This window comes from Anopheles arabiensis, chromosome 3, assembly GCF_016920715.1.
Source record: "Anopheles arabiensis isolate DONGOLA chromosome 3, AaraD3, whole genome shotgun sequence".
NCBI lineage: Eukaryota > Metazoa > Arthropoda > Insecta > Diptera > Culicidae > Anopheles > Anopheles arabiensis.
The window spans coordinates 36,339,749-36,363,940 of NC_053518.1; the positions used below are offsets into that span (position 1 = coordinate 36,339,749).

The 24,192-nt window shown below is 45.0% G+C and overlaps 3 protein-coding genes across 3 annotated transcripts; 2 read left to right on the forward strand and 1 right to left on the reverse strand.

Moving 5' to 3' along the window:
* The first annotated feature begins 495 nt into the window (after positions 1-495).
* On the forward strand, positions 496-16,291 carry LOC120902623 (pH-sensitive chloride channel 2). Its single transcript, XM_040311500.1, has 7 exons — positions 496-1,700; positions 14,168-14,277; positions 14,351-14,436; positions 14,507-14,822; positions 14,902-15,060; positions 15,128-15,624; positions 15,699-16,291. Exons 1-7 carry the CDS (start codon positions 1,270-1,272, stop codon positions 15,951-15,953), a joined length of 1,854 nt encoding a protein of 617 aa, XP_040167434.1. The 5' UTR covers positions 496-1,269; the 3' UTR covers positions 15,954-16,291.
* Positions 16,292-19,701: 3,410 nt separating this feature from the next.
* On the forward strand, positions 19,702-22,359 carry LOC120902792 (fatty-acid amide hydrolase 2). Its single transcript, XM_040311791.1, has 4 exons — positions 19,702-19,814; positions 20,064-20,633; positions 20,731-20,855; positions 20,920-22,359. Exons 2-4 carry the CDS (start codon positions 20,098-20,100, stop codon positions 21,819-21,821), a joined length of 1,563 nt encoding a protein of 520 aa, XP_040167725.1. The 5' UTR covers positions 19,702-19,814; positions 20,064-20,097; the 3' UTR covers positions 21,822-22,359.
* Positions 21,914-23,753, reverse strand: LOC120902794 (BLOC-1-related complex subunit 6). Its single transcript, XM_040311792.1, has 3 exons — positions 23,187-23,753; positions 22,544-23,108; positions 21,914-22,472 (listed from the first exon to the last, which is right to left on the reverse strand). Exons 1-3 carry the CDS (start codon positions 23,497-23,499, stop codon positions 22,427-22,429), a joined length of 924 nt encoding a protein of 307 aa, XP_040167726.1. The 5' UTR covers positions 23,500-23,753; the 3' UTR covers positions 21,914-22,426.
* Positions 23,754-24,192: the final 439 nt, after the last annotated feature.

The window sequence follows — 24,192 nt, forward strand, 5'->3', positions numbered from 1 at the left end:
GACGGCTGCTCGGGTAGTGTGCAAGTGCGCTTTTTGCACGAAACACGACTCCAACCGCGTTCAAAGAGACCGACCAAACAAAATAAAAAACACACAAGCCCGCCGATCGCGGTACGAACACGCGAACACGAACGCCCGCTCGGTTGGCGCCCCGGAAACCGAAGCCTTTCTCCAGGGGCGCTCCCAGCATCCACCGCCCCGACCGCTCAAACGGTGCGGTGCGTAGGCTCCATGTCCTGCTCTGCGCACGCGGCACCCACCGCTAACCCCCATTATCATACAACAGGAGTAATATCACCCCAACCCCCAACCACCCGAACCAGTATGCCACCTGTAGCGACCAGCGGCGACCTTTGCTGGTTCGTTGGCACACGCAACGTGCGCGTCGCAAACCCCGTCGCAGCGAGCTGCGCACACACATCGCGCCAAACGAACGAACCGACCCGAGGAAGACGCGAACGTGCGAGGGCGCAACCGCGACCGCGGATATAATCAGTTGCTCGCCGCTCGCGGACGAACAGTAAGAAAAGCAAAGGCTCCGCGCAACGAGCACGCCAAACCCAATCCGGACGCCAAACGATCACGTGCAGACCCGTGCGCAGAACGCAGCAGCAGCCCACGTTTTCCTGTTTCCGAGTTTTCCTACTCCGCCGTTCCGTTCCGTTGTTACGCTGTCTCTCCTCAAGTGGTAGTGGTTGGTTTAAACGTTATTTTAGTGGCAGAAAATAAAAGCAAAGTTTAATTTTTTGTAAAAGTAAAAGTGCAGTGGCTTTGTGCTTTGTGGGAAAAGAAAAAGGCATCACACGGCTCCAACGCGTGCTCCACAGTGTACTTCAAAGCAATAGACGTCTAGGAGACGATTGTGTGTGTGTGTGCGTGTTTGTGTGCTGCGTACGCGATCTCCATCCAGTGTGTGCTGGGTGCGTTTCGCGAGCATCAGCAAGGTCAAAAGGTTCTGGAAGGATCGACAGATCCAAGGAGTGGAGCGATGATCGATTAACGCTCTCAAAGGGCGCGTGTGTTTGTGTGTGTGTGTGAGGGAAAAAAGCACGATCAATTGCTTGGGCCCGGTAGACGCACCCAAATCCGATCGATGTAGTCCCTTCCTTGGGCATCCTTGACGCATCCGTTTCCCAATCTGTGTTCCCAGCGCCTCCCGCGTTGTGCAAGCCCAGTGCATAAGTAGTCAAGCGTGAACACACGAATCCTCCTTATCGGGGTGTTGCTTTATTAGTCGCTGCAGTACCTAAGATAAGGCGTTTGTAAAAGATGCATTCGCAGGGAGCCGCCGCGTACGTGTTTCTCCAGTGCCTGGTCGCTTTGGTTGCGGCCGTGATAGCGCAGAGCGGTGCCGATCAGCCGCCCACGACAATGGTAGAGGTGACGGCACACGGCAGCGTCAGCATGACGCCACCGACACCACGGTCACCGTTGCTGAACGAGACGGAGCTGGTGGAGCTGAACCAGCCCGGCAGTACGGCGGTGTTCGTCGCCCTACCGACCAACCCACCAACCGTTTCGGTCGACAGTTCCAGCACCACGACGGTGGCTTCCACCCAGGAACCGACGTCCACCACCGAACGGACCATGTCGCCGGAGGAGATACAGAAGCTGCTGCTGCCGCCGGCCACGGTTGAGGCGGACATCTTGCACGTGAATGCAACGGACGACAATCGGCCAGATGCCAAGTCCAGCGGCAAGTAAGTGCAGATAGGGGGGGAGTGGGAGGGCTAGTATAAGGCAATTACCCGCGATGAGGAACTCGCATTATGGGTGCTAAAAAAGCATCAATGGTTGATGGTTTAGTTAATGTTTATTAATTTCAGCAAATTGACCATTAATTGAACGCCTTCCACTGATGTCATTTTTGTGCAGGATAATTAAGCTGTAACTCATGTGTTTACGCCACGCGTTGTTTTTTATGTGTGTATGTGGGGATCTCACCGACACGTGTTGGTCGTCTTTTTTATGTGGGATCAAAGGTGCAATCGACAATTTTGGAAGCGTTTTAGCTGATGGGCACGTGTTTGCTGGCTACTTGGATGGAAATCACAACTCCGGTCGAAATTCTGTGTGGTTCACAAGATCGACTATAGATCGAATATATCAGGGGTCGGCAAATGTATCTAGTAAACGCCAGTGATTAGTTTTAAACACTTCACCAGAGAAGGAGAGTCTAAAGCAGACATGTCAAACATACAAACCGCGGGCCACATGCGGCCTGCGAACCCTTTGAATCCGGCCAGCGAAGAACTTTGGTAACATTTTCAACTGTTTCGATTAACGAAATGAGCAGTAAGTTGCCCATAATGGCTGTGTTTTGGGAAGCTATCCTCCAAGATGGCTTGTAGCATGTGTTTTAGTTCTGGTTTGCTGGCGGCTGCTCAAAGTCGGACTCATATTTTCCTATATTTTCGCCCATTTTCTGACTTTGAGACTTTCTGGAAACTTCGGAAACCATGTATACCCCTCGGAATACCAATTTCTTCACTTATTTGACGAGGGTACTCTTTAGCTGGGCTTCTGAAAAAATTCAGGCCGATATCTTCAAAAGTCATTTAAATCCAAGCACTTCAAAGAGGTGTGTATTGTATGAGGCCTATGAGAATTTGGTAGTCTCTTTCGTTTAAAAAAAGGCCACATGACTTGTGAATGTTTGCCAATATAGTGGTAAAAGTATGAGTTATCGTTATTAATCATTAGCGTAGTCAAAATGCAGTATTTGTTCTTTGTGTGTCGATATGCAGAGGTGATATACGAGGTTTAAAGAGCTGTCCAGGCAGTCTCAAAGTTGGCATATATCTGTGACATTGCATAAAAATGTTAAAATTTCTGGGTTAGAGTGACCGCCGCTAAAGTTAGGTATGAGTAAATGTAAACTGCTTTGCATAATATATTTGTATTTCCTTATTTTCTTATTTCTACGATTCTAGATACGATTCTAGGTCAAAGAATAAGTCCTTAATGTTTTTCGCCGATCGAAAGCACCATCGTGGTATAGTGGGTGATGGAGAAAACAAAACCTGGACCTGAAAATACAGAAAATATCTAAATGATATATTTTGGTATAAAAAGGTACAATTTTATTTACCACATAATCTCCTTCTCCATCTACCCAACACCGCTTAATTGCGGCCCTGTGAGAATATTTTCAACTGTAATCCGACCCGCTACCCAAAACGAGTTTGACATCACTGATCTAAAGTATATTTTTCATAATCACTATCGATACATCACCGTAAGCTCGGGAATTGGAACCTAAAACAATCATTGCATAACTCGTCGCAAGTTCCTCAATTTTTACAGTTTAAAGGAAATGGTAAAGTACCATGTTTGTGTGTAAAACTGATTTTGGCTAGCGATCTTTCTTGGATGCAAAATCAACCAGAAATAATGCTCACTAAGTCGATGAAACCATACATTAGGCTCTATGAGTGCTACATTGAGAGAATCCCCACTAATTACTAAGGACGTGCTGAAACGGAACAGCTCCAAAAGTGTTATGCTAAACCAGTAATTGAGAAAATATCATTGTCAATATATTTCAGGTTTCTTTTTTCAAAGCAGCTTTATTGTTGGCGAAATAATGTAATCAGGCTTTCTTCACTTGCTAGTATGGAGTACCATAAAGAAGATTGGAAAAAGGAACGGATAGAAGCAGACGACAAGACTTTGATGATTGAGGACAAATTCCTAACAAATTCTTCTTGCTGTGAACTCTGAATACGCATAACGAATATTGGAAAGAAGAATTCGAGCTAATGTAGACACATGTTGGTTAGAAGCAGACGACGCGACTTTGATGATTTGAGAACCTAAAAAATTCTTCTTGCTGTGAACTCGGAATACGCATGCTAAATATAACCATGATTAATGTAATTATTACACAACCTTAATCATCCGCCTACAAACAGGAAGGCTCTAGGCTTTAAAATCCACAAAACATGTGTGTGAACACACTACGTGGTGTGTGTGTGTGTGTGTATAGTACACCTACACCGGTGGGGTGCAAAAGAGGAGGAGAGAGAGTGATGGGGGGGGGAATGGGGTTGGTTTGCAAACTCTTTACCGTTTCGCGGCGTGTGTGGGATGGGGCAGTTGTGGACACGTTTATCTCTCGCTACGGATATATGCAGTCGGTAAATAAGCAGCAAGTGGCCACACAAAGCCACGCTATTGTACCCTTCGTTCGTATGAGTGTGACTGAATGCTGCTGCTGCTACTGCTACTCACCTAGGCACCAAGGCGTATGAAACGAATGATTCACAGCCTCTTCCGATAAGGGGCTCACCTCCGTGTGCGCCCTTACTTCGGCGCTAAATCACATGCGGGCACGTACGGAAGAAATATCTGTGTGTTTTTATCTTGCAGTACTACTGGCAGTGATGCTGAGGCGGACGTTCTAAGCTAAAGTGGTCGTAAGAATGCTTAGCGGGTTCGGTGGTAAAGTTTCAATTTTCGATGATTAATTGTTTTATTGGCACATCGTGCCAATGACACAATCGTGTCGCCGATGTCAACAGACGCTATTGAAACGCGTCTGGCCGTTGAGTGGTTGCGCATTGTGTGCAACGCGAGGGTCGCACGCTACAGCGTCAACGGTCGCACGCAATACGCGCCGCAATTGAACGTGCTCGGTAGCGCTGCCGTTCAACGCGCTTCTGGCGTTCAGTATCCTAGTAGGCAGACCGTTTGTTTGACAGCTCGCTGACAGATCGCTCTGGGTAGAGTGTTTTGACAGCCAAATCACTTGAGCTGCGCTGCAACTGAACGCTACGTGATCGTACTCCAGAATGAAGTGATCGCGTCTTGTTTTCAGACCGTTTTTTTTTATCTTTTCGCTTCTTCAAGCTTTGAACTTTTGACATTAAGCATTGAAGATGAAAAACTAGTTCATCTGCTTGGTGTGGGGCCAATCGGAAACAGGTTCACATTCTTGGGGAGCTGTTTCATCTTTCCGATGCCGGCTTATTTGCTGATGACCACCCAAAATGGAAGAGATGGAATCATTGATTCTTCGTACGCAAGGCCTCAATTTATGGATGTTGGAAATGGCTCTCGGAAGAAGTAAAACAAAAACGCTAAAACCGGTTCAAACTGTACCGGCTTCCCACCATGATGACTTCCTGGCAATTGCCCCGAAGGGACAGCACAGTAGCTACACTAGCGTCTAGGGGCTAAATGCTTCAACCGTTGACCCCCGGACCCGCTGTACGTGTTTGTGGGACGGGGGGAGGGAACAACTGACAAGTTCAATGTCGCATTCGAACGCAATGAACGCATTTTGTGGCGCAATCGGCACACTGTTTGTGCGCACTTGCACTTGCTTCTTTTGAAAAATGACCGCCCTCCCACCGTAGGACCTGTGTCGGTGGTGCGCTTAGTAGTACACTTCATTAGATTCGGGCCCTCCCTACCTCTCGACCAATAAGCACACACACATACACACACCCCCCATCCTCCATCCATGTTCCCCAAAACGCTTGCGCACACGTTTTGAGTTTATTAAAAAGGTTTTGTTGTGCTTTATTGGCTGTTCGATTTTATCGCACAGCCCATACACATCAATTCCATTAACGAGGGCCTGGAGGAGGCTGTGCGAGCCGGTTGGTCGCAGAAATATATCTTGATCGCGTCGATCGTGTCGTACCCAGGCACTTATCTTGCTTTTCGATGTTTTGTTATTTCCTCTCCTGTCTGCTCAACGAACGTAGTTACGAAAGATAAACGAAAGACTGTACATTGTCTGTAGTCTGTGCTGATAATTTGTGCAAAGGCTTTGAGGCATTTCATTTTGAAATTTTCAAACAAATGGTCAACACAAGGAGCTGTTTTTTTACATATAATTTCACACCACATTGACACCTTTGTGTTTGGAAAGTCATTTTCGCTCAAAATAGCAATCGATGGCTCATTTAAAGCGTTCAGCTCTCCACCTCGCAAAGCCGAGGGACGCTGCTGCAGTTCCTCGTTGTCATTGTCGTTCCGATTTCTAGGTCTTGTGTGCTGATGAAATTATTTCTCGTCCAATTTTGAGGAATCTTTAGGACCCCATGTGACGGTTGACTGTAATTGACAGATCGTGCCAACAATTGTACCAACACCGGTCACATCCCCGGCTTGAGAGTGCACTGCAGTGTGTGAAGCCAGCCAGACACGATTCTGAACCCAAACGTTGGTGTTCGAAACAAGCGAACGTGATTACCGGGTGGGTCGTTATTCCCGTTTAAATCATTAAATATTTCACTTAATCTGAAGCACGTGAACAAACATCGGCTGTGCAACGCGGTGACATCGTACAATTCGTTGTCCACAGATATAAAACCGAGTGCACGTTGAATTTCACAAGCGATTGGTAGTTTGCATCAATGCAAAAATCCATCCACAAAAGACGCCAAACTGGTAGGAAACCGATTAAAAACCACACATCCTCTTCAATGTTCAAGGACACGAAAAAAAGATCAAAGCACCACGGTCAAACCATCTTCAAATTCGAAGCGCAGCCCATTTTATGACTTCCTTCAGAACTGGTTCGGCCGGATATCGGAACGTTTTGCTGGTTTCTTTAGCAATTTTGCACTCTCAGAACCCTCCAAAAGATATTGGTTTAATTTATTCCACTCAAAAGACAGGGTTTTTCCCCATTGTTTCTCAACGAAACTGAAACTGACCTTGATCTTGACGCGGAGTGTGCAAAAGGCGCTAAAACAACATTTCGCAAGCCAACACACGCTCGTCCGGTATGCGCACACGACATACCTGCTACGTGTTAGGATCGGATAAATCACGTGCCGTTTATATTTTTTTTTTGTTGAGCACACTAGAGCACCCGCACCATCACCCTTGCGGCTGTTTGTGAAAATGTAAATACAGCCGCGTTTCGCCGTAAATGACAGCGAAACACATTTTAATAACCCGGAACCTCTCTCTCTCTCATTCACACACTCTCGTTGCACTATTCATCGCAAGGGTAATACTTCGGATGATGACAACGGTATACTAGGTAGGTCAGCAACACAGGGAAAACGGTGGTCCCCACCGGACCACAGGACATAATAATCGGAATCGCTAAGGAGCGCTCTATGGCAGTAATTGAAGCGGTTGATTGAAACGCTTTTTGCCATGCGTGCGATGAATGAAAGTGAATCTCAAGTAGCTAATTAACCCTTGAACGGCGCACAATTGAAGGGATTATATTTTTTTTCAATTCTTCAATGCATATGGATTGTGTTCGTGTGGCTGTATAAGAATGTAAATATTTATGCTAATGTATGGACATTTATAAATTGGTGCTCATATTTATGTGAAGAAATGAGAAGGGCAATCAATGGAGGAAATATTCACTGCCTGTTTTTTTGTATTTTATTGTACTGAAGAGAACTTTCCTTGAAGCAAAAGAGTTGATTAATAATATTTTGTCTAACCCATTACTGCCCGGGTGTAAAAAAACTTGATGGAAATAACACGAATCTTTACATTACTCCTAAGTTTGTGCCAAAATGGAGGAGGGCGGAAACATTTATTATAGATATAGTTCTGAGTCCCACGAACGTTGTTTAACCAACTCTCTTAAAGATAGGTACAAACACAAATGGTGGAAGCTTGCGGACATGTTTGATGTACTAGCTATTGGGTAAAGCGCGGACGCTCCCTAAAGACATTGATATTCTCTTGAAAGTCGAAATGTTCGAACCAGCTGTTCATGACGCAGGACATTGCCGTTATTGGCTCGAAACATCCGTATCCTGGGTACCTAAATTGCGGTCTTAAAAAGTATCTGTGTCGTGTTGTATGCCTATGGACACTGATATTCGGTTTTTGGAGTATTGCCGGCACATAAATGTTGCCATGGAGCACTCCAGCGATAAACAGCGCTTGTGCATTCCGAATTCCGTGCTTCTCCTGATCGCGAATATCTCCAACCCGAGATATAGGATTGGTCCACGGCAGTCGCCGAAATGCGTTGCGAGTAAGTTTTCTTTGCACACACTCGATCCTGTTCGTCCAAATCTCCGCGTGTGTGAAGATTGGCCTGACTGATATAACGTTTTAATACACAAAGGATCGTCAAAATCTCTAGTAATTTAAATTTGCCCGTCTAATGATCCCGTCGTAGTGTTGCGTGAAACAAAGCTTGTCGTCAAGCATTATACCAATTATTGTAGAACTGCGTCGTAAGACTTGTCATGCGATGGCATCATTCCTTATAATATTATTAATATTATAAGATATTATTAATGCATGACCATCGTCGGCCTCAGAATCACTGTGTGTGGTACTGGAATAATGACTGCACCCTGGAATTTTTCCGGAAATGACGCACCCATAATGACTGGAATAATGACTGCAGGAAAACCCACATCACACTTCAAACAAATACATGTAGTGCATCGGTTGCAATATGCACATCTTCGTTGAGTTTTGGTTAGAATCGTTGGAAAAGTACTATTCCAAAAGTAGTATCTGAACGTATGAAATTTGATACGATTTAAAGTTAATCCCAATTTTTAAGCAGTTTTACTCGTTTGTTCTGATCCTTTGCTAGATATCCCTGTTTACACTTGCCTTGTTATGTTTTGTTTTATATTTGAGGAATAATATATCTTTTAAGAGATATAAAATGGAGAACTTCGATGCTTACTTTTGTGTGTTGAGTTTAGTTTGATAGAAAATAGCTTTCCAAAATTTGTGAATTTTTCGTATGAAACTGCATATCCTGTACACTAATGGGTTTAGAAAACAACACAATAAATGCTATTATTTGCCCATTTTAATTATTAAATTAGGGTTTTAAGCTAATCAATCTCTCTTGTTTTGCGAAATTATCAACATTCCTAGTAAGTCCAACAACCCTTTAAGGATATGCCTAGTAGCAACAATTATTCGGCTCTTATGTTTTTTCATTATTATTATATATACTTATATAATTACTAGCTGGCCCGAGAAACTGAGTTATTACGAAAAAAAACTAAAATATTCCATTACAGTAGAACGTCGATTATCCGGGCAGCTCGGGACCGGACGGTTGCCGGTTAATCGATTTGCACGGATAATGGTCCAAGAAATGTCATTTTCATACAAAAATTATTTTATTACTAGTTTTTTATTAGTTTTATGATAAATCCAACTTTAATAAATCGATTAATCGTTAGTAAAATATTATTTTAATCAATAACTATAGGTTTAACAACTGTTCATGAACAAAAATGAATTTCGAAAATATCACTAGACACTTTAGAGCTGCTCAAAAATCTGGTTGCCCACTTGACTATCGCTGCAAATGTTCGCTGTACGTTTGAACAGCTGTCACATTTATGCTCACGGTTAAGCCGCTCGCCGGTTAATCCGCCCCCGGATAATCGACGTTCTACTGTATTGCTTTTTTACTTGGGATAGTTATATCGTGCCCGTATCCCCTCAGGATCCGATCATCGAGTGTAAACCGCCAGGCACCATACACCAAGTGTCAAAGAGCTGTAACAACAACAATGCTGCTCTTTGTATGAGAGTTAGAAAATCATTATTAAATTAAGTTTAGTATAACATCTGAACGATTTTTAAGTCTTAAAACCTATTCTCATACCACCATAAGGTGTGTGCAAAGTTTCGTTGAAAATGATCCAACCGTTTCGGAGTTTGCTCGCAACAAACACCGTGACACGAGATTTTTATATATATAGATATATTTTGGTTATTATATACTTTGGCTGAGCTAAACGCACTAGAACGTGATTGCTGACACTGGTTTTTGTTTGCATGAATTGGGCTCTAAAACTTTATTATTATCATGATATTCTATCAGTGAATATTTTTTTCTAAAATTAATTTGCATAAAAATTGAAAATAATCGCCTTGTGTTAATAGTGCCATAAAAATTAACAACAATCCTCCTGTAATCGGTCCCTTTTTACAGTCAAAGGTTAATTGATCATACGTTTGGTCGAGTAACAGCTCTTTAAAGAGCAAAAAAACGTACCATTAATGAGTGTCACTAGCACTTATTTACGCACAGGCAACCCACGATGACTTTATTACGTTCAAGCACGCGTCGGATGGGGGGATGGGAGCAAGAGCAAGAAACAACCGGGTGAAGTAAAACAGTAAATCGCCATCGACAGCTTCCAATTACTTCCCTATTGCCGGGTGTTGCACCGTGCTTAACCGTGGCGGTACACCACGAAGCCGCTGGATCGATTTTGCGTTTGCATACAAATCGACCGAATTTATGAAAACGTGTCGTAGCACGTTTCACTCCCCCTGGTTCACTCCCTCGCCCCTCCCGATTAACCGATACAGCCAGTTAACACTCTGCCGTGGTGTACGCACCATGGCCAACAAACGGGTACCCAGGTTTAATCGCCTAGCAGGCGAAAAACCTTGCAACGACTGACTGCCACCTCCCGAGACAGTACGGTGCTGCATATTAAGTGCATATTCTGTGTGCAGTCCACCCCAAACAAAGTCTGGCGTTTGCAAACGCCCGTTACAACACGCTGAAGATTTCAAAGTCGAAGAATCTCCACTCGAATTATAGTCAAGTTTATGGGCGGGTCCTTGATCTTCCGGGAGCTTCCGTAAGGCGTAAGGTGGGGAAACGATTGAAATCGCCAATGTCGTTAACCTTATTGCTTAATCGAACAAACAAATTAATTTTAACGCGCGCATCCACCACGCGTCCTTATTATCACAGCAATGCATGGGAAGTGAATTTGCCTTGCAGCTAGGTGCGCGCACTTTGGGATGCGTTACCGAGCATCGATCGTAAATTAAATTACAACTCATGTTGCAATTAAGCCACGGACACGTCTAATCGTAAAACAGTTTCTTTTTTGCGGGCTCTTCGGGGTGCGTAAGAGGGGTAGTGAAGAGCGTATTAAGAGAGGTCGTGACTGGTGATCGAAATGATCGAGGTGCGCCAACTGCGTAACGATCGAGGTGCTATGATGCGATCACCGACGTGCAGCAGTGCAAAGCCACTTACTTTTCCCGCGACTTTTTGGGACTTTTTTTTATTTAGTTCATTAACTTTTGATGTTTTATTTAGGTAAAGCATTTTTCTAAGGATTTTTTTTTACTTATAATTTCTTAAAATCCTTAACGAATTTCAAATATTTTGTAACAAATATGAGCCGTTGTTTTCTTCTTGGAAAAACCTTTTTTTATCGTAGAAAACAATTATAAATTGCATTCAAATTACTTATATTTTCCTGTAGCGTAAGATGCAAAAACCGCGATACGCGAGATACGTAATTTCTGTCGAGTAAATCAATAGACTTCAACAGCTGCTGTTAGGCGACGAACCCTTGCTTTGTGCAACTAGTTGCGTTCGCAAACGGGGTTTAAACATATGTTCACTACCCTTCAACGTCCTTCCTTTAATGTCCTTCTGTTTTATGTTTGTATGTACTTTTACTCTTGTTCTACTGCACAGTTAGTTTACTTTGAAACTAGTTTAAACCACTATTACCTAGTTTAACTTAAGCCCGCTATGAGCGATTAAACTCAAACTCCAATGCACCCTATTGCCTTCAACAACAGAAGTTTAAGGACAACGATCAAAATCATTGTATAAGGTGCTTCGTTTCGCTTCCGTTAGCTCTAATCCGTCCATCGGCTGTGTGTTGTGCGTCACAAAAGACCGCCAAACGAGCAGTGAGCGCATACCCCGTAGCAACAAAACGCACCGCAAATTGACATAAACCGGGTGACGGTAGCCAAAACCATCTTCCCCATCATGGGCACACCCGGCAAAACTTCCGCCTGGCCAAACGCAGGCTCGGTTCAAGTTCGTGGCTAACATCTGCGCATTACACCGCTGGAATTGGTTTCGTTCGGATTTCGTTGGTTAAGTTCCCATTTATAGCCACATTTATCATCTGGCCGCCCGTGGTGTACGAACGCTCCCTCCGCAAACAATTCCCGCAACAGCAGCATCCACGAAGGAGGTGGAAAGAGGAGCCCACTTTATTAACCCATTAGTGAAGAAATAAACAAGGCCAAAAAAAACTGATCGTAATGGTGGCTGACGTGCGGTTGGTGCGCAATGAGGCATGGAGAAGAGTCTTTATAACGCGCCACAACAAACAAACAACGGAACATCATCTTAATGCGTACCTACTACTATCCGATCTCCTGTATCTCCGGGGTCGGATCGTTGATGATAGGGTTTGGCTTCGTTCGGTGTGTAATTTGACATCATACGTCCTCCGGTGGCGGAAGAGTAAGAGCACGCTGCCTGCCGATAGTTTGCTTTGCAAGTGCACTTGCACGTATTTCTATTTTTACGATTATCATTCCCAGACCCAGGCAAGATGACTCAAAAGAGATCAAGGAGAAATATTGAAATGTAAATTAAATTAAACCTTGGTACAAGAGAACTGATCGGTAAGGACTAACCTGAGAAATCTTGATTTCTAACATTTCCTGCAATTTCTTGAATAAAAACAATCGAAAATATGAATCCCAATTTGTATCGCTAATAAGGGTGGTAATAAAAGAAGATTTCACACTTTTGCCAAAACCAATCCCAAAGACCTTCCACGGGATTATGGTTGTGAGATTTATTTTACAAGCGATGTGGTCGTTTGTAATATGTTGTGTGGTGTAAGTTATGCTGTTTTATTCCCCTGTAGCCAGAAAGGTCAAGGTTAAGGTGGAGGCTCCAAGAGCCTTCGAAAACATCGACCAGTGAGCTTCAGCACATGACATCACACTGTGGAGATCAGCACTAAATGACCTAAATAGGGGATTAATTCCCATAGATTATTTCCTAGTGCCTTTTTCATAATAAACACAACCAGATAACTTCAATCAGAGAGGTTCATTTGTAGCTTTGTGAATAATTATATCCAACTCGTCCAAGACATTTTTTTAGTTTTAAATGCGCCCAAATTATTACTGTAGTTATTGAAACTGATTTTAAAACTAGGATTAAAGCAATATTAAAGAAAGATTAAAACATTTCTTATTGCAAGGGATTTTAATAGCTCGGTTTAATTGTTTTAAGCTCGTCTCGTCTCGTCTCGTCGTCTCATCTCGTACTCACCTAGATTTTTTAAAATAAATTTTACAATTGAATATCTAGTTATTGAAACGTATTGAATTTGTTGAACAATTTGTTAGACGATTAATTATTAACCATTTTCCAAATAGTTTAAGATTGTTACTAAAATTTATTGACAATGCCACAACATTTTTCTAAACAAACGATTGAAAAGTATGTAGAAATTGATAATAAATTAAAATCTTACTTACCTACTTATCCGGCGCTCTAACCGCTTTGCAGTCTTGGCCTACCCCAGGAATGTCCGAAACCGCTCACGGTCTAGCGCCTTCGTCTGTCAGTCCGTTATCCAAATTATTAAAATCATTCAAACAATATTCGGAGACATTCAAAAATCCTGCAGAAATCAAATAACAAATGCATTTTTGAGATGTCTGTAGGTGTTAATTATTATTAACTGTCGATTCACTGGCACAGTATTATTTCTTGTGATTCCCGAAAGAGGGCGACACAGACAGTGTTTAGTGTGGTCAACGTCTACCACTGATCGGGTTAAGCATTCCCGAAGGATCCCGATCTAGGCTAAGCGAAAGATGCTAGGTCACTCCTTCGTCAAAGCCCATGGCAAGTGACGAATTTTTTAGCGTCTCTAACGAAAAAATAAATAATAAGACAGCTTAAAAAACGCTTGTTTTAACTTTAAAAATAATTACCCACTGGCGAAACAAAGAGTCCTGTTGTAGTGTGCAACAGTAGGACTGTTCAATAGAAGCACTGGTTCATCCTGGCCGTTCCCAGGCAGCATAGACTAATTATTCGTTTAAGTCATTAATTCAATTCTACTAAGCCAGAATAACGCATTCATAACCAAGACGACTGTTATAGTAGGCTGAGAAAAATAATCAAGATCAGTTTCTATTTTGTTAATTTATATCTTTTACAAGTACTAGCCTTTCCTGTACCATACGAACATAACAAGCGTCAACAAAAATGTTACGCTTTCTCTTAATTTTCTTTATCAAATGACTTAAATCGGCATAGCATTGTGCGTATGGCAATTCTATTTGACATTAAAAATCTTGGATTTGACAGATCTGAAACTGCCTCGATCCGGTATAGAGTTTTTTTTGAGATCTAATTACTCATTCTATTTTCTCATTACAGAGACTCTGAGTGTCCCACGTTAGAAGGAGCGGACCATCTTTCACAGACGCAACTTCTGACGCGATTAACACACGTCTGTCGGTATGATCGGCTAGAGCGTCCCAAGCGAGGTAAGCTACAAACGCGACGATTCCATTATTACAATAACATGCAAATTAATCATAAAATGTTGCCCTTTTCCAGAATCCATCAACGGTACAAACGGCCCGGTAAAGGTGTACGCCCGCGCCTACATCTATTTTATGCAAAATTTAGAAGCACACGATTTGGTAAGCGATCAGCAAATGCACCCGATTTCCGAAACCTATATGCTAACCATATTCTTCCCACCGCGTACAGCAATTTAAGATACACGCACTGCTCCAGTTCCGCTACGTCGATCCGCGGCTGGTGTTCCGGGAGGTGGCACCGAACCGAACGAAACCGATCATGGGCGAACAGTCGCTGCGTGATCTGCTCTGGGTGCCGCACGTCTTCCTCGCGAACGAGCGCAGCTCCGACATACTGGGCACGGCCGAGAAGGACATCCTTACCTCGATCTCACCCGACGGTACGGTGATCGTATCGACGCGCATCAGCGCCACCCTGTACTGTTGGATGAATCTGCAAAAGTTCCCGTTCGACGAGCAGCACTGTTCCACCGTGTTGGAGAGCTGTAAGTATCACGCGTCCATCGTTTGGGGAGTGGTGATCGTTTGAGATGATCGGATTGATGGGTCTTTGGTTCCTCACAGGGATGTACAACGAGGACGATTTGGTGCTACTCTGGGAGCACAAGTCGCCTGTAACGCTGGCCCCGGAGCTGCATCTTACGGAGTACGTGCTGCTGGAGATGTTCACCAACGAGACGGTTATCAATGCGGATCTGAGTGATCTTCGCCATGGTGCTTTCGGTAAGTCTGAATGCTGCTGACACTAACCTGATGAAGGACTAACGCTCCATTCTCGCGACACTTTCAGCTGGTAACTACAGCTCGCTCAGCTTCACCGTACATCTGGCGCGCGAGATGGGCTTCTACATGATGGACTACTTCATCCCCTCGATCATGTTGGTCGCTATCTCGTGGGTCACCTTCTGGCTGCAGGCGGATCAGTCTGCGCCCCGCATTACGCTCGGCACTAGCACCATGCTAACGTTTATTACGCTAGCTTCCGCCCAGGGCAAAACGCTCCCGAAGGTCAGCTACATTAAGGCGTCCGAGATCTGGTTCCTCGGCTGTACCGGGTTCATCTTTGGCAGTTTGGTTGAGTTCGCCTTCGTCAATACGATCTGGCGCCGGAAGCGCAACGTGGAGGTGAAGAAGGTTAACAGTAAGCACGTGCTCAAGCAGGCCATCACACCGCGGCCGGCGCGCAAGGACATGAGCGGGCTGCACAAGTCACACTCCTGCACTTCGCTGGCCGACTCTGCCACGACCGTTTCGGCCAACTCCTTCAACAACTATCTAACCGTGCATGTAAGCATATAGATTAGTGCGTGCTATCCCTTTTAAATACAATATGTTTAAACATTTTTTATCTTCCCCTGCAGTCCATCCCTCAAAAGAGTCCCAGCAGTGCCACCCTGCCCATCATCTCCACGACCGACGTTGACCGGGCTATGACGGAAGCCTCCAACGTTACGATCCAGATCGAGGGCCAAACGAGCAACGTGAACGGAAATGGCTGGACCACGATGACACCGCAAGAGGTGGCGATCTGGATCGACAAACGGTCACGCTTCGTCTTCCCGATCGCGTTCGTGATCTTCAACATATTCTACTGGACGTTCGTGTACTACGTGTGAGGAGGCCCGGCCATACAAGTATGGTTTACAGTCATTGGGTTGTTTTAGTTGCAAACAACGATCCGGAGCCTAATTCGGCCGGATGCACCGGAAAGTATTATACTGCGAGGCAGTGAGGGACGACAGCCTTGTGCTGGCCTTGTAGAGTCGCCTTTTTTGTGTGTTTGTGTGTGTGTATGTGTGTGTGTTTCTAAGTAAAACACTTTCTTACCGAAGATTAAACACTTAGCGATAATTATTTATTTGAACGACGTGCCTAAGACCTACCTACTGTGTGCATAGTTATAAACGAAACAAAAAAGTGAATAAATCCTGATAAAACAAGTTGAACTGAGTAATTATGAGTGTTTCATTTTGTGCAGGATATTGTAGAGATCGATTACTACTTTTGCAGTGGAATGAAGATATCATATTCTACCGGACGTGGATAAGGGTTTGTTCGAAATCTTAACAGTTTATCATAAAAAAAAACAATGCAGGCAAATTTCTGGACCAATTTTGGAAATTTGAATTCGTCTGAGAAGGATAGCTGATGACATCTTCGTTGTTCTATATGATCTAGTAATGTGTCTTATCTATATATCACACTTGAGCTAACGTTCCTCAAGCAAAAGAATTTCCTCGAAGGGATTAAGGTCTTGTTAACAATTATTGATCAGCTTTGTTAAGGTCTGATTGGCACAATTCGATGAAAATAGTATTTTCGTAATGAAAAATAAGCTTCTAATGGTAGCGAGATCAAGCTAAAGCTACAGATGGTTGTCAGATATCACTCCAAAACATCATTAAGCAATTTCAGATTCTGTATCTGAACTTGTGATGGGTAAAGTTGACACAAGTCCGGAGTCAGCTAGGATCCGATTCCGATAATTTTGGAACCAACTTCGGAAGGTTGGTCCACCCAGCATAGTGCAGAGTCGTTTCGAATCGTCTGGTGCTGTCCGGAATCGCCCGGAGTCGCTTGGAGTTGTAGTCGTCCGGAATCGTTCGGAGTCGTCCGGAGTCATTTGAAGTTGTCCGTAGTCACCCGGAGTCAGAGTCGTCCGGATTCACCCGGAATCAGTAGGAGTCGGCCTTCGAAAAATTGGCCTTTATACGTGCAAAGTGAAAAACAAAAAAACTCAACGAAATGAAATGCCTGATCACATGCACATTGCACAGGACGGGTACAGTTGACTCCGACAAACTCTGATTCCGGACGAATTCGATCGACTCTGAACAACTCCGGACGGCTCTGAATGACTCCCTAGCAATCCGACTTTGTATGACTCCGGGCGACTCCAGGCGACTCCGGGCGACTCCGGGCGATTCCGGGTGACTCCGGGCGACTCCGGGCGACTCCGGGCGACTCCGGGCGACTCCGGGCTACTCCGGGCGGCTCTGGACGACTCTGAACGGCTTCGAATGACTCCTAACGACTCCAAACGACTACGCACGACTCCGACTCTGGGCGTAACTAGTGATTCCGATTTTGCCGGGGTCGGAATCGGACTAACAATATCCGAAGTCGGATCGGATTCGTGTGTGCGCTCCAGAAAGCACATCACTAATCCGAACATAACGATAACATATTCATATACATATTCTTTCCTGATATTGAATTGAGGGTAGAGTTTTTTTTCTGTCAATCACTATAAACCCTGGTGCAATCGTTCCATCGTATGCTGTACGATGCCATCTTCTAGGCCTTGAGCCTCTTGCCGTAAGGAAACATAACGCACAGTGCCTTTTCATCGGTGGTCTTCTCAACGAAGGTCCCTCGACTCGCCGTCTCTGTTGTCCCGCATTAACATTTTGCGCACCATCCCGCCCGCTTAGGACTAGAAATATTCTGCGGATACCTCAGCTTCGATACAGGTCGGCTGGTCGGTCAGACCCTATAGGGGTCGTATGATTCGTATGTCTGCGGAATCCAATGCTAGCTCCGATGCATTTGCCTTCGAGATATCTTCAGCGCAGTTCAAGACTTCGACTCCTGCCATGGCCTATGTAGTGATGCGCATTACTAATATCATCACTTCTGTAATAATTGCAGTTGTAGTGGAACATCTTCATTAAATTCGTAGATCCTATAAGTTTTAATGATAATTGTAAACGCTTTCTTTTTTATCTTCAATTTTTATCTTCAATTTTTATCTTCAATTCACTGTGCTCGTTGTGAATTAAATAAATAATAACAATAAGAATAATAAAAATAATATCTGGCAACAAACCGTATGTTGATGCACTTCTTCGCCCTGCTGCAGAATTCTATTGGTTTTGGAGCATATTGAAGGCCTCGACTGCTGCCCAAGCGACAAAATCGACATGCTTTCTCGCTCTCTCAGGTTTACTGATCTATTGGGTAGAATGAGAAAGCATGTCGATTTTGTTACTTGGGTGATGACTGACTATTGACATAACCGAGTTGACTGATTATTTGATTACATTATACAGTTAGAATTCAATAGTTGAACGCTTTTTAGTTGGCATGCTTTTTAGTTGAACGCTCAATAGTTGGCTGACAGTTCAATTAAAAAGCATGCGTTTGTATGGGAAAACCGGTTTTGCAAAATTCACAAAAATCTCATGGCATGCCGAGAAAAATTTCATAAATTTTTTGTATGGAAAAACGTGCCAACTAAAAAGCACATATTCAATAGTTGGCAGGGAATCGAAGTTCAACCAGCGAGTTCGGACTGTATACAGTACATGTCAGTCAATCCCAGACACAAGAAACGTATAAACACTACATACAGTTTTTAAAAATTTGTCAGACTATCGTTTTTCATAAAATTTTGCCCATATTTTCCTATAATTTCTTTCAATTAATTTACAGGGTTTCCCACGATTTATTGATCTGTTCCCATAACTTTTTGGGCTCGTCTCATGATTTATTCATCATATCCCATAGATTTTTGGTTCTGTTCCCATAATTTACTGGTATTGTTCGATAAGATATCAATACAGTTGAACCAAAAAAATCTGAAAAAAGCCCAATAAATCGTGGGAACCCACCAAAAAATGTAGGGACCAACTCAAAAATTATGCGAACCGACCAATAAATCGTGGATAACCCTGTATTCGCGTAACTCGGGGAAATACTTTATAATATACAGTACAGTACATGCCAGTCAATGCCCGACACAAGAAACTTACTTTACACATTTTTCCAAAAATTGTCAGACTATCTTTTTCCAACAAAAAAAAAATACGAATTCCAAAAACTTTTCATTGCTCTAAACATACTCAAAATCGTAAGTCGTAAGTGCATCATTAAACAGAGTAAGAATATAGCGACCGGCATACATCACCGCTCAGGTAACGCCAGCTTTAATATTTGTTAATACTCTTGTGGCTTGAGTAAAAAATTACAATTATAAATAAATGGGGAAAGTGAAAAAAAAACAGTAAATTTGTATAAAAATATGTGAGAAGTTTTTGCATTTTCGCAAAAAATTAAATCATTTTTTATTCAGTAGGAATAAAAAATTAAAACATTATTTGTCGCAAAAATTTATCTGTTTAATGCCAGCCGCATGCATGGGACGCAAGCATAGTGCAGCATAGGTGCGATCCGATTTGTTTACGTTTATGACGGAACAGCTTTCAGCTGTGTTCGATATCACAAACACAGTGAGGCAGTACCGTAAAGGGCATCGGTGGCCGGTTTGTGCCCGAGCCAGTCTGCACTTTGCCGAGTCATCTGCACATTCGTTGCTAGCAGTAGTAGTGGTTGTAGTGGTGGTAGTGGTGGTCGTGCAACCTGTTGAAGATATCCGATCGACACTGACACTGGCTGTCGTACGCACCCGTCTGTATCGTAATCGCACCGCACCACAAGGGAGAGAAAGTAGTTACGCGAACAGTGTGGTACTATCGGTAAGGCTTATTTTTGTGTGGTTTGCAATCAGAATAGAGATAAGGTTTTATCTAACCTTCTGTGAACCGGTGCACCCGTTCATTAGTAAGCGTTGATAGGGAAGGAAGGCTTCACCTGATGCCAACCAAGTCCCGATAACTCAGGTTTCTCCTAAGCCCGTTCCGTTCCACACACACGCACAGAAACCGCATACATTAAAACTTTCACCTACTAACTCGGAAAACTTACACGCTTCCTTTTGGCAACAGTTTTTCAGTAACCGGCGGACAGCAAGCACACACAATGGCACGGAACCGCATGCTAGTGTACTTCTTCACCCTGCTGCACCTGGTGATCGACAAGGTGCTGTACCTGTGTCTGAAATGGTACTGGGGCCCAAGCAAGCGGCGCTGCCCGACTCTGCAGCGCAAGCGGCTCCTCGTCACGTACAGTGCGGTCGAGCTGGCGCGAATGATACGTACGCGCGAGGTGTCCTGTTACGATGTGATCAGCGCGTTTATCGATCGCCTCAACGAGGTCAACCCGCTGGTGAACGCCGTGCTCGACGGTCCGTTCATCGATGCGCTCGAGGAGGCGCGCCGTATCGACGAGCGGCTGCAGCAGGGCACGATCGGTGAGGCCGAACTCGCGGCGAAACCGTTCCTGGGCGTACCGTTCACGACGAAAGACAGCACGGCGGTCAAGGACCGGCTGCACACGCTCGGTATCGTCGCGCGGCGCACGGTCCGGGCGAACAACGACGCGGAGTGTGTCCGGCTGATGAAGGCGGCGGGCGCAATTATTATCGCGACCACGAGCATACCGGAAATTAATCGATGGTAAGCGGTGGCGATGGCTAATTATAGTGCGCTGCATGTTCCGGGTGTGTGTGTGTGCCTCATGTTTGTTTGTTTGTTTTCCGTCCCACACATACAGGCAAGAGACACGCAACAACATTATCGGCCAGACAAACAACCCATACGATAATCGGCGCACGGTCGGCGGCTCTAGCGGAGGGGAGGGTGCACTCCTGGCGGCTTGCGGGACACCGATCGGATTGGGTAAGATCGCTGTGGCTGTATTAAGCATCTTGCAAATGTCTAATGTTTGCTTTCGCTGTTCCAGGAACCGACATTGGAGGTTCGATCCGCATGCCCGCCTTTTACTGTGGCGTGTACGGCCACAAGCCAACCACCGGCATCATCAACACACGCGGCTGCTCGTTGCGCACTGGGCGCGAACCCTCCACCATGGTTGTGGCCGGACCGATGACCCGCTACGCAACGGATCTGCTCCCCCTCATGCAGGTACTGGTGGGTCCGGAAAAGTGCACCAGCCTGCGCTTCGACGAACCGGTCGATGTGCGCAAGCTGCGCTACTTCTACATCACCGAATCGGGCGACATTAAGTGCAGTGCGGTGCAACCCTCGCTGCAGAAAGCAATGGACCGCGTGGTGCAGCACTTTGGCCAGATTGCGCCGGCCGGTGTGCGCAAGGTAACGCTCAGCGGCACCGACCGAACGACCAACATGTGGCGCTACTGGATGACGCAGGAGCCGGCCAACTTTGGCACGCTGCTTGGCAATGGGAAACCGCTCAGCCCACTGGTGGAGCTGGCCAAGAAGCTGACCGGCCGGAGCGAGTACACGATGGCGTCGATCTACTCGCTCATGGATACGCTGTTGCCGCAGGAAAAGGAGGATGTGATCAAGGAGCTGACGCGTCGCTGCGATCAGGAGCTAACGGAGCTGCTCGGTGACGATGGGGTACTGTTCTACCACAGCACTACCCACGCGGCACCGTACCATTACGGGGCGTTCGTGAACGTGTACAACTTTAGCTACTGGTGTCTGTTTAACGTGCTGCACGTACCGGCCACCCAGGTGCCGCTCGGGTTGGATGGGGATGGGCTTCCGCTCGGCATACAGGTCGTGGCGAGCCGTAACCGGGACCGGCACTGCTTGGCGGTGGCGGAAGAGATCGAGCGCGTGTTTAACGGGCGCATTCCACCGTTTATTGTGGATTAGTTGGTGTGTTTCTCAGTTTCTTTTTCGCCCTTAGGACAGTTGTACTACGATGTCCAATATTGATCGGTCATGGAGGCAGAGTGAAGCGTATGTCAGTTGGGTTACATTATTTATTCGTTAGCTTATGCAATGGTCGTGTTTGTTTGTTCTTCTTTAAATTCTTGGTCGTTAAATTAAACTCGTAACAAATAATACACCTCTTCTTCCAATGCGGTCAATTATCGTTGTACATGGCTAGTAAGAGTAGTAAGTCGAGGGAAACTTTTTGGGTCATTTTGGGGGTAAAAAAACACTAAACAAAAGCCTCTCTAAACTGAACGAATTAACTTAAAATTAAAAATAAAATACTATTTAATATCGGAATAAGGAATGGGTATTAATAAAGGGACCATAACATATAGAGCACGGAGGGATTGATTTTTTGTTGCACCTTTGCGTGGCAATGGCGAGCTTCGGGGCGGTCGAGCTATACTCCCGCAGCCCGAGATTAGTTAAAGGAGTAATAAATAATCTCTCATACTTATATAGTACCAAATAGGCGGAATGTGTACATAATTCTCACGCGCAGCTGTAACAATGCCTCTCCCTGTAGATGACTGTCACGCTCAAACGTTGCTTTCCAGCATGTCGACAAGTCGTTTAATTTCACGTCTGCAATTGCACAAAACAAACAAAAAGCTTTACTTAAATGCGACCCTACTACCCTTCAACGCTTTACTTACATTCTTACTGCTAGGGCTTCGGCCGGTTTGATCGTTTTGGAAATTTCCTCCGCTTTGGCCATTATCGTGTACATACACTTGATGTTACCGTCCATGCAGTCCGTCAGCTTCGTGACGGAGTTTTTGTAAATCTCCACATTGTCCGCCGTAATGGAGGAGATCGAGTGCAGCACGCTGCACAAGCTTTCCGACAGATTGTCGACCGATGCGGCTAGCGCTTGCGCCTCGCGTTCGATCTCGTTCAGCACGTTCGGATCGACGGACGAGGCCGAGGCTGGATGGGGAGCGACGAATCCACTCCCGTACGCCATCGGTCCTCGGCTGCTGCTAGTACCGGGCAGCGTTAAATTAGCACCGCTAGTGCCGGGGCCAAAGCTTAGCCCGCTGAGACCACCGGTAGCTGCCGAGGGCGTGCTTTGCCGCGAGCTGGACAGATTGCAGGAATCCTTCCGTGTGACCGTCACCGGGCTGGCTAGCTTGATTTTGTACTCTAGGTTTTCCGCCACAAAGTGCGTCATGTTGCCGTCCACCCGTACGGTTCCTTCGAGGTTGTATGGGAATGAGGCTGACAAGAGTAAGAGAGAGAAGGAGAGAGGGGAATTTTGTCTTATTTAGCAAACCACGACAAAACGCTGCGCCATACCTTTACGTCCATCACACACCAAGGAGTCGGGTCGTTTTTTCGTCTGCGAAGACGACGAGGACGAAGATGATCCGTCCGGTTGGTTACCGTTGCTAGCACTACCGTCCGTTTCTTCGGCAGCCGCTCCCGCGAACAGGTTGTGCGTGTAGGCGATTTCACTGTACGATTCCGTCATTGCCGAAGGAACTTCTTCGCCTAAAGTTTCGTCGTATTGCTCGTGGCCTTCGAAATCGTCTCCAGCATCCTGCCGCATGTCACTCTGCCGGGCAGGAGCAGCGAAAGGGTTTTTTCTACGATGGTCCGATTCACTCATGGTTCTTCCCTTTCCATGCAACTAACTCGATAACACCTCTACACACACTTTGAACTGTTGTACGTTTGACTAGATTAGATTATGCACTATCCATGATAATGCGCGCGTTACGTAAACATCGGTAGCAATTATGGTTAAAACAGTAAAAACAACACGAACGGGATTACATGGTCGATATTTTCGTTGCCCCAGTTGAATTAGTCCTTTTTCGCTGCTTTTGTGTTTGTTTTGATTGCTATATCATTGCTGTCACTTTAAGGGTTGCTGTCAAACAAACTTCCCCTCCCGGCAAATGCAGCACACTGGGATGCGTGATTTAAAAAAATTGGACACCAAAAAACCGTTAATGCAGCTTGCACCAATCAACGGACGAAACGACGAGTGTAGGGGACACATGAATAAAAAGAAATGGATCATTTTAAAGTTCCCCATGAGGCATTTTTACGTCTATGTGCTCTTTATACATACAAAAAGGAAACCCAAGTGCCACAAATCCACTAAACGACCACTAAACGACTTCTAAACGACTCAAGTTTTCTACCTAAACGGAATATAGAAAGACTTCGTTTAGCAGACGGCAAACGACTCATGCATTCTAAAAATAGCGAAAAAGCTGATGGCGCTCTCTGTTGGTGGGATACCCCAACCAGTTGAGCTTCATCGCTTGCAGGAGAGCTTTCTCATTTACTCTGT

Coding starts and splice junctions, on each gene's coding strand:
- LOC120902792 (XM_040311791.1), top strand. CDS start 20,098: ATGGCACGGAACCGCATGCTAGTGTACTTCTTCACCCTGCTGCACCTG. Junction 20,634..20,730: donor ATACCGGAAATTAATCGATG/GTAAGCGGTGGC, acceptor CCACACATACAG/GCAAGAGACACGCAACAACA. Junction 20,856..20,919: donor CGGGACACCGATCGGATTGG/GTAAGATCGCTG, acceptor TCGCTGTTCCAG/GAACCGACATTGGAGGTTCG.
- LOC120902623 (XM_040311500.1), top strand. CDS start 1,270: ATGCATTCGCAGGGAGCCGCCGCGTACGTGTTTCTCCAGTGCCTGGTC. Junction 1,701..14,167: donor GATGCCAAGTCCAGCGGCAA/GTAAGTGCAGAT, acceptor TTCTCATTACAG/AGACTCTGAGTGTCCCACGT. Junction 15,061..15,127: donor TCTTCGCCATGGTGCTTTCG/GTAAGTCTGAAT, acceptor CGACACTTTCAG/CTGGTAACTACAGCTCGCTC.
- LOC120902794 (XM_040311792.1), bottom strand. CDS start 23,499: ATGAGTGAATCGGACCATCGTAGAAAAAACCCTTTCGCTGCTCCTGCC. Junction 23,109..23,186: donor GGTGTGTGATGGACGTAAAG/GTATGGCGCAGC, acceptor TACTCTTGTCAG/CCTCATTCCCATACAACCTC. Junction 22,473..22,543: donor GAAGCCCTAGCAGTAAGAAT/GTAAGTAAAGCG, acceptor GTGCAATTGCAG/ACGTGAAATTAAACGACTTG.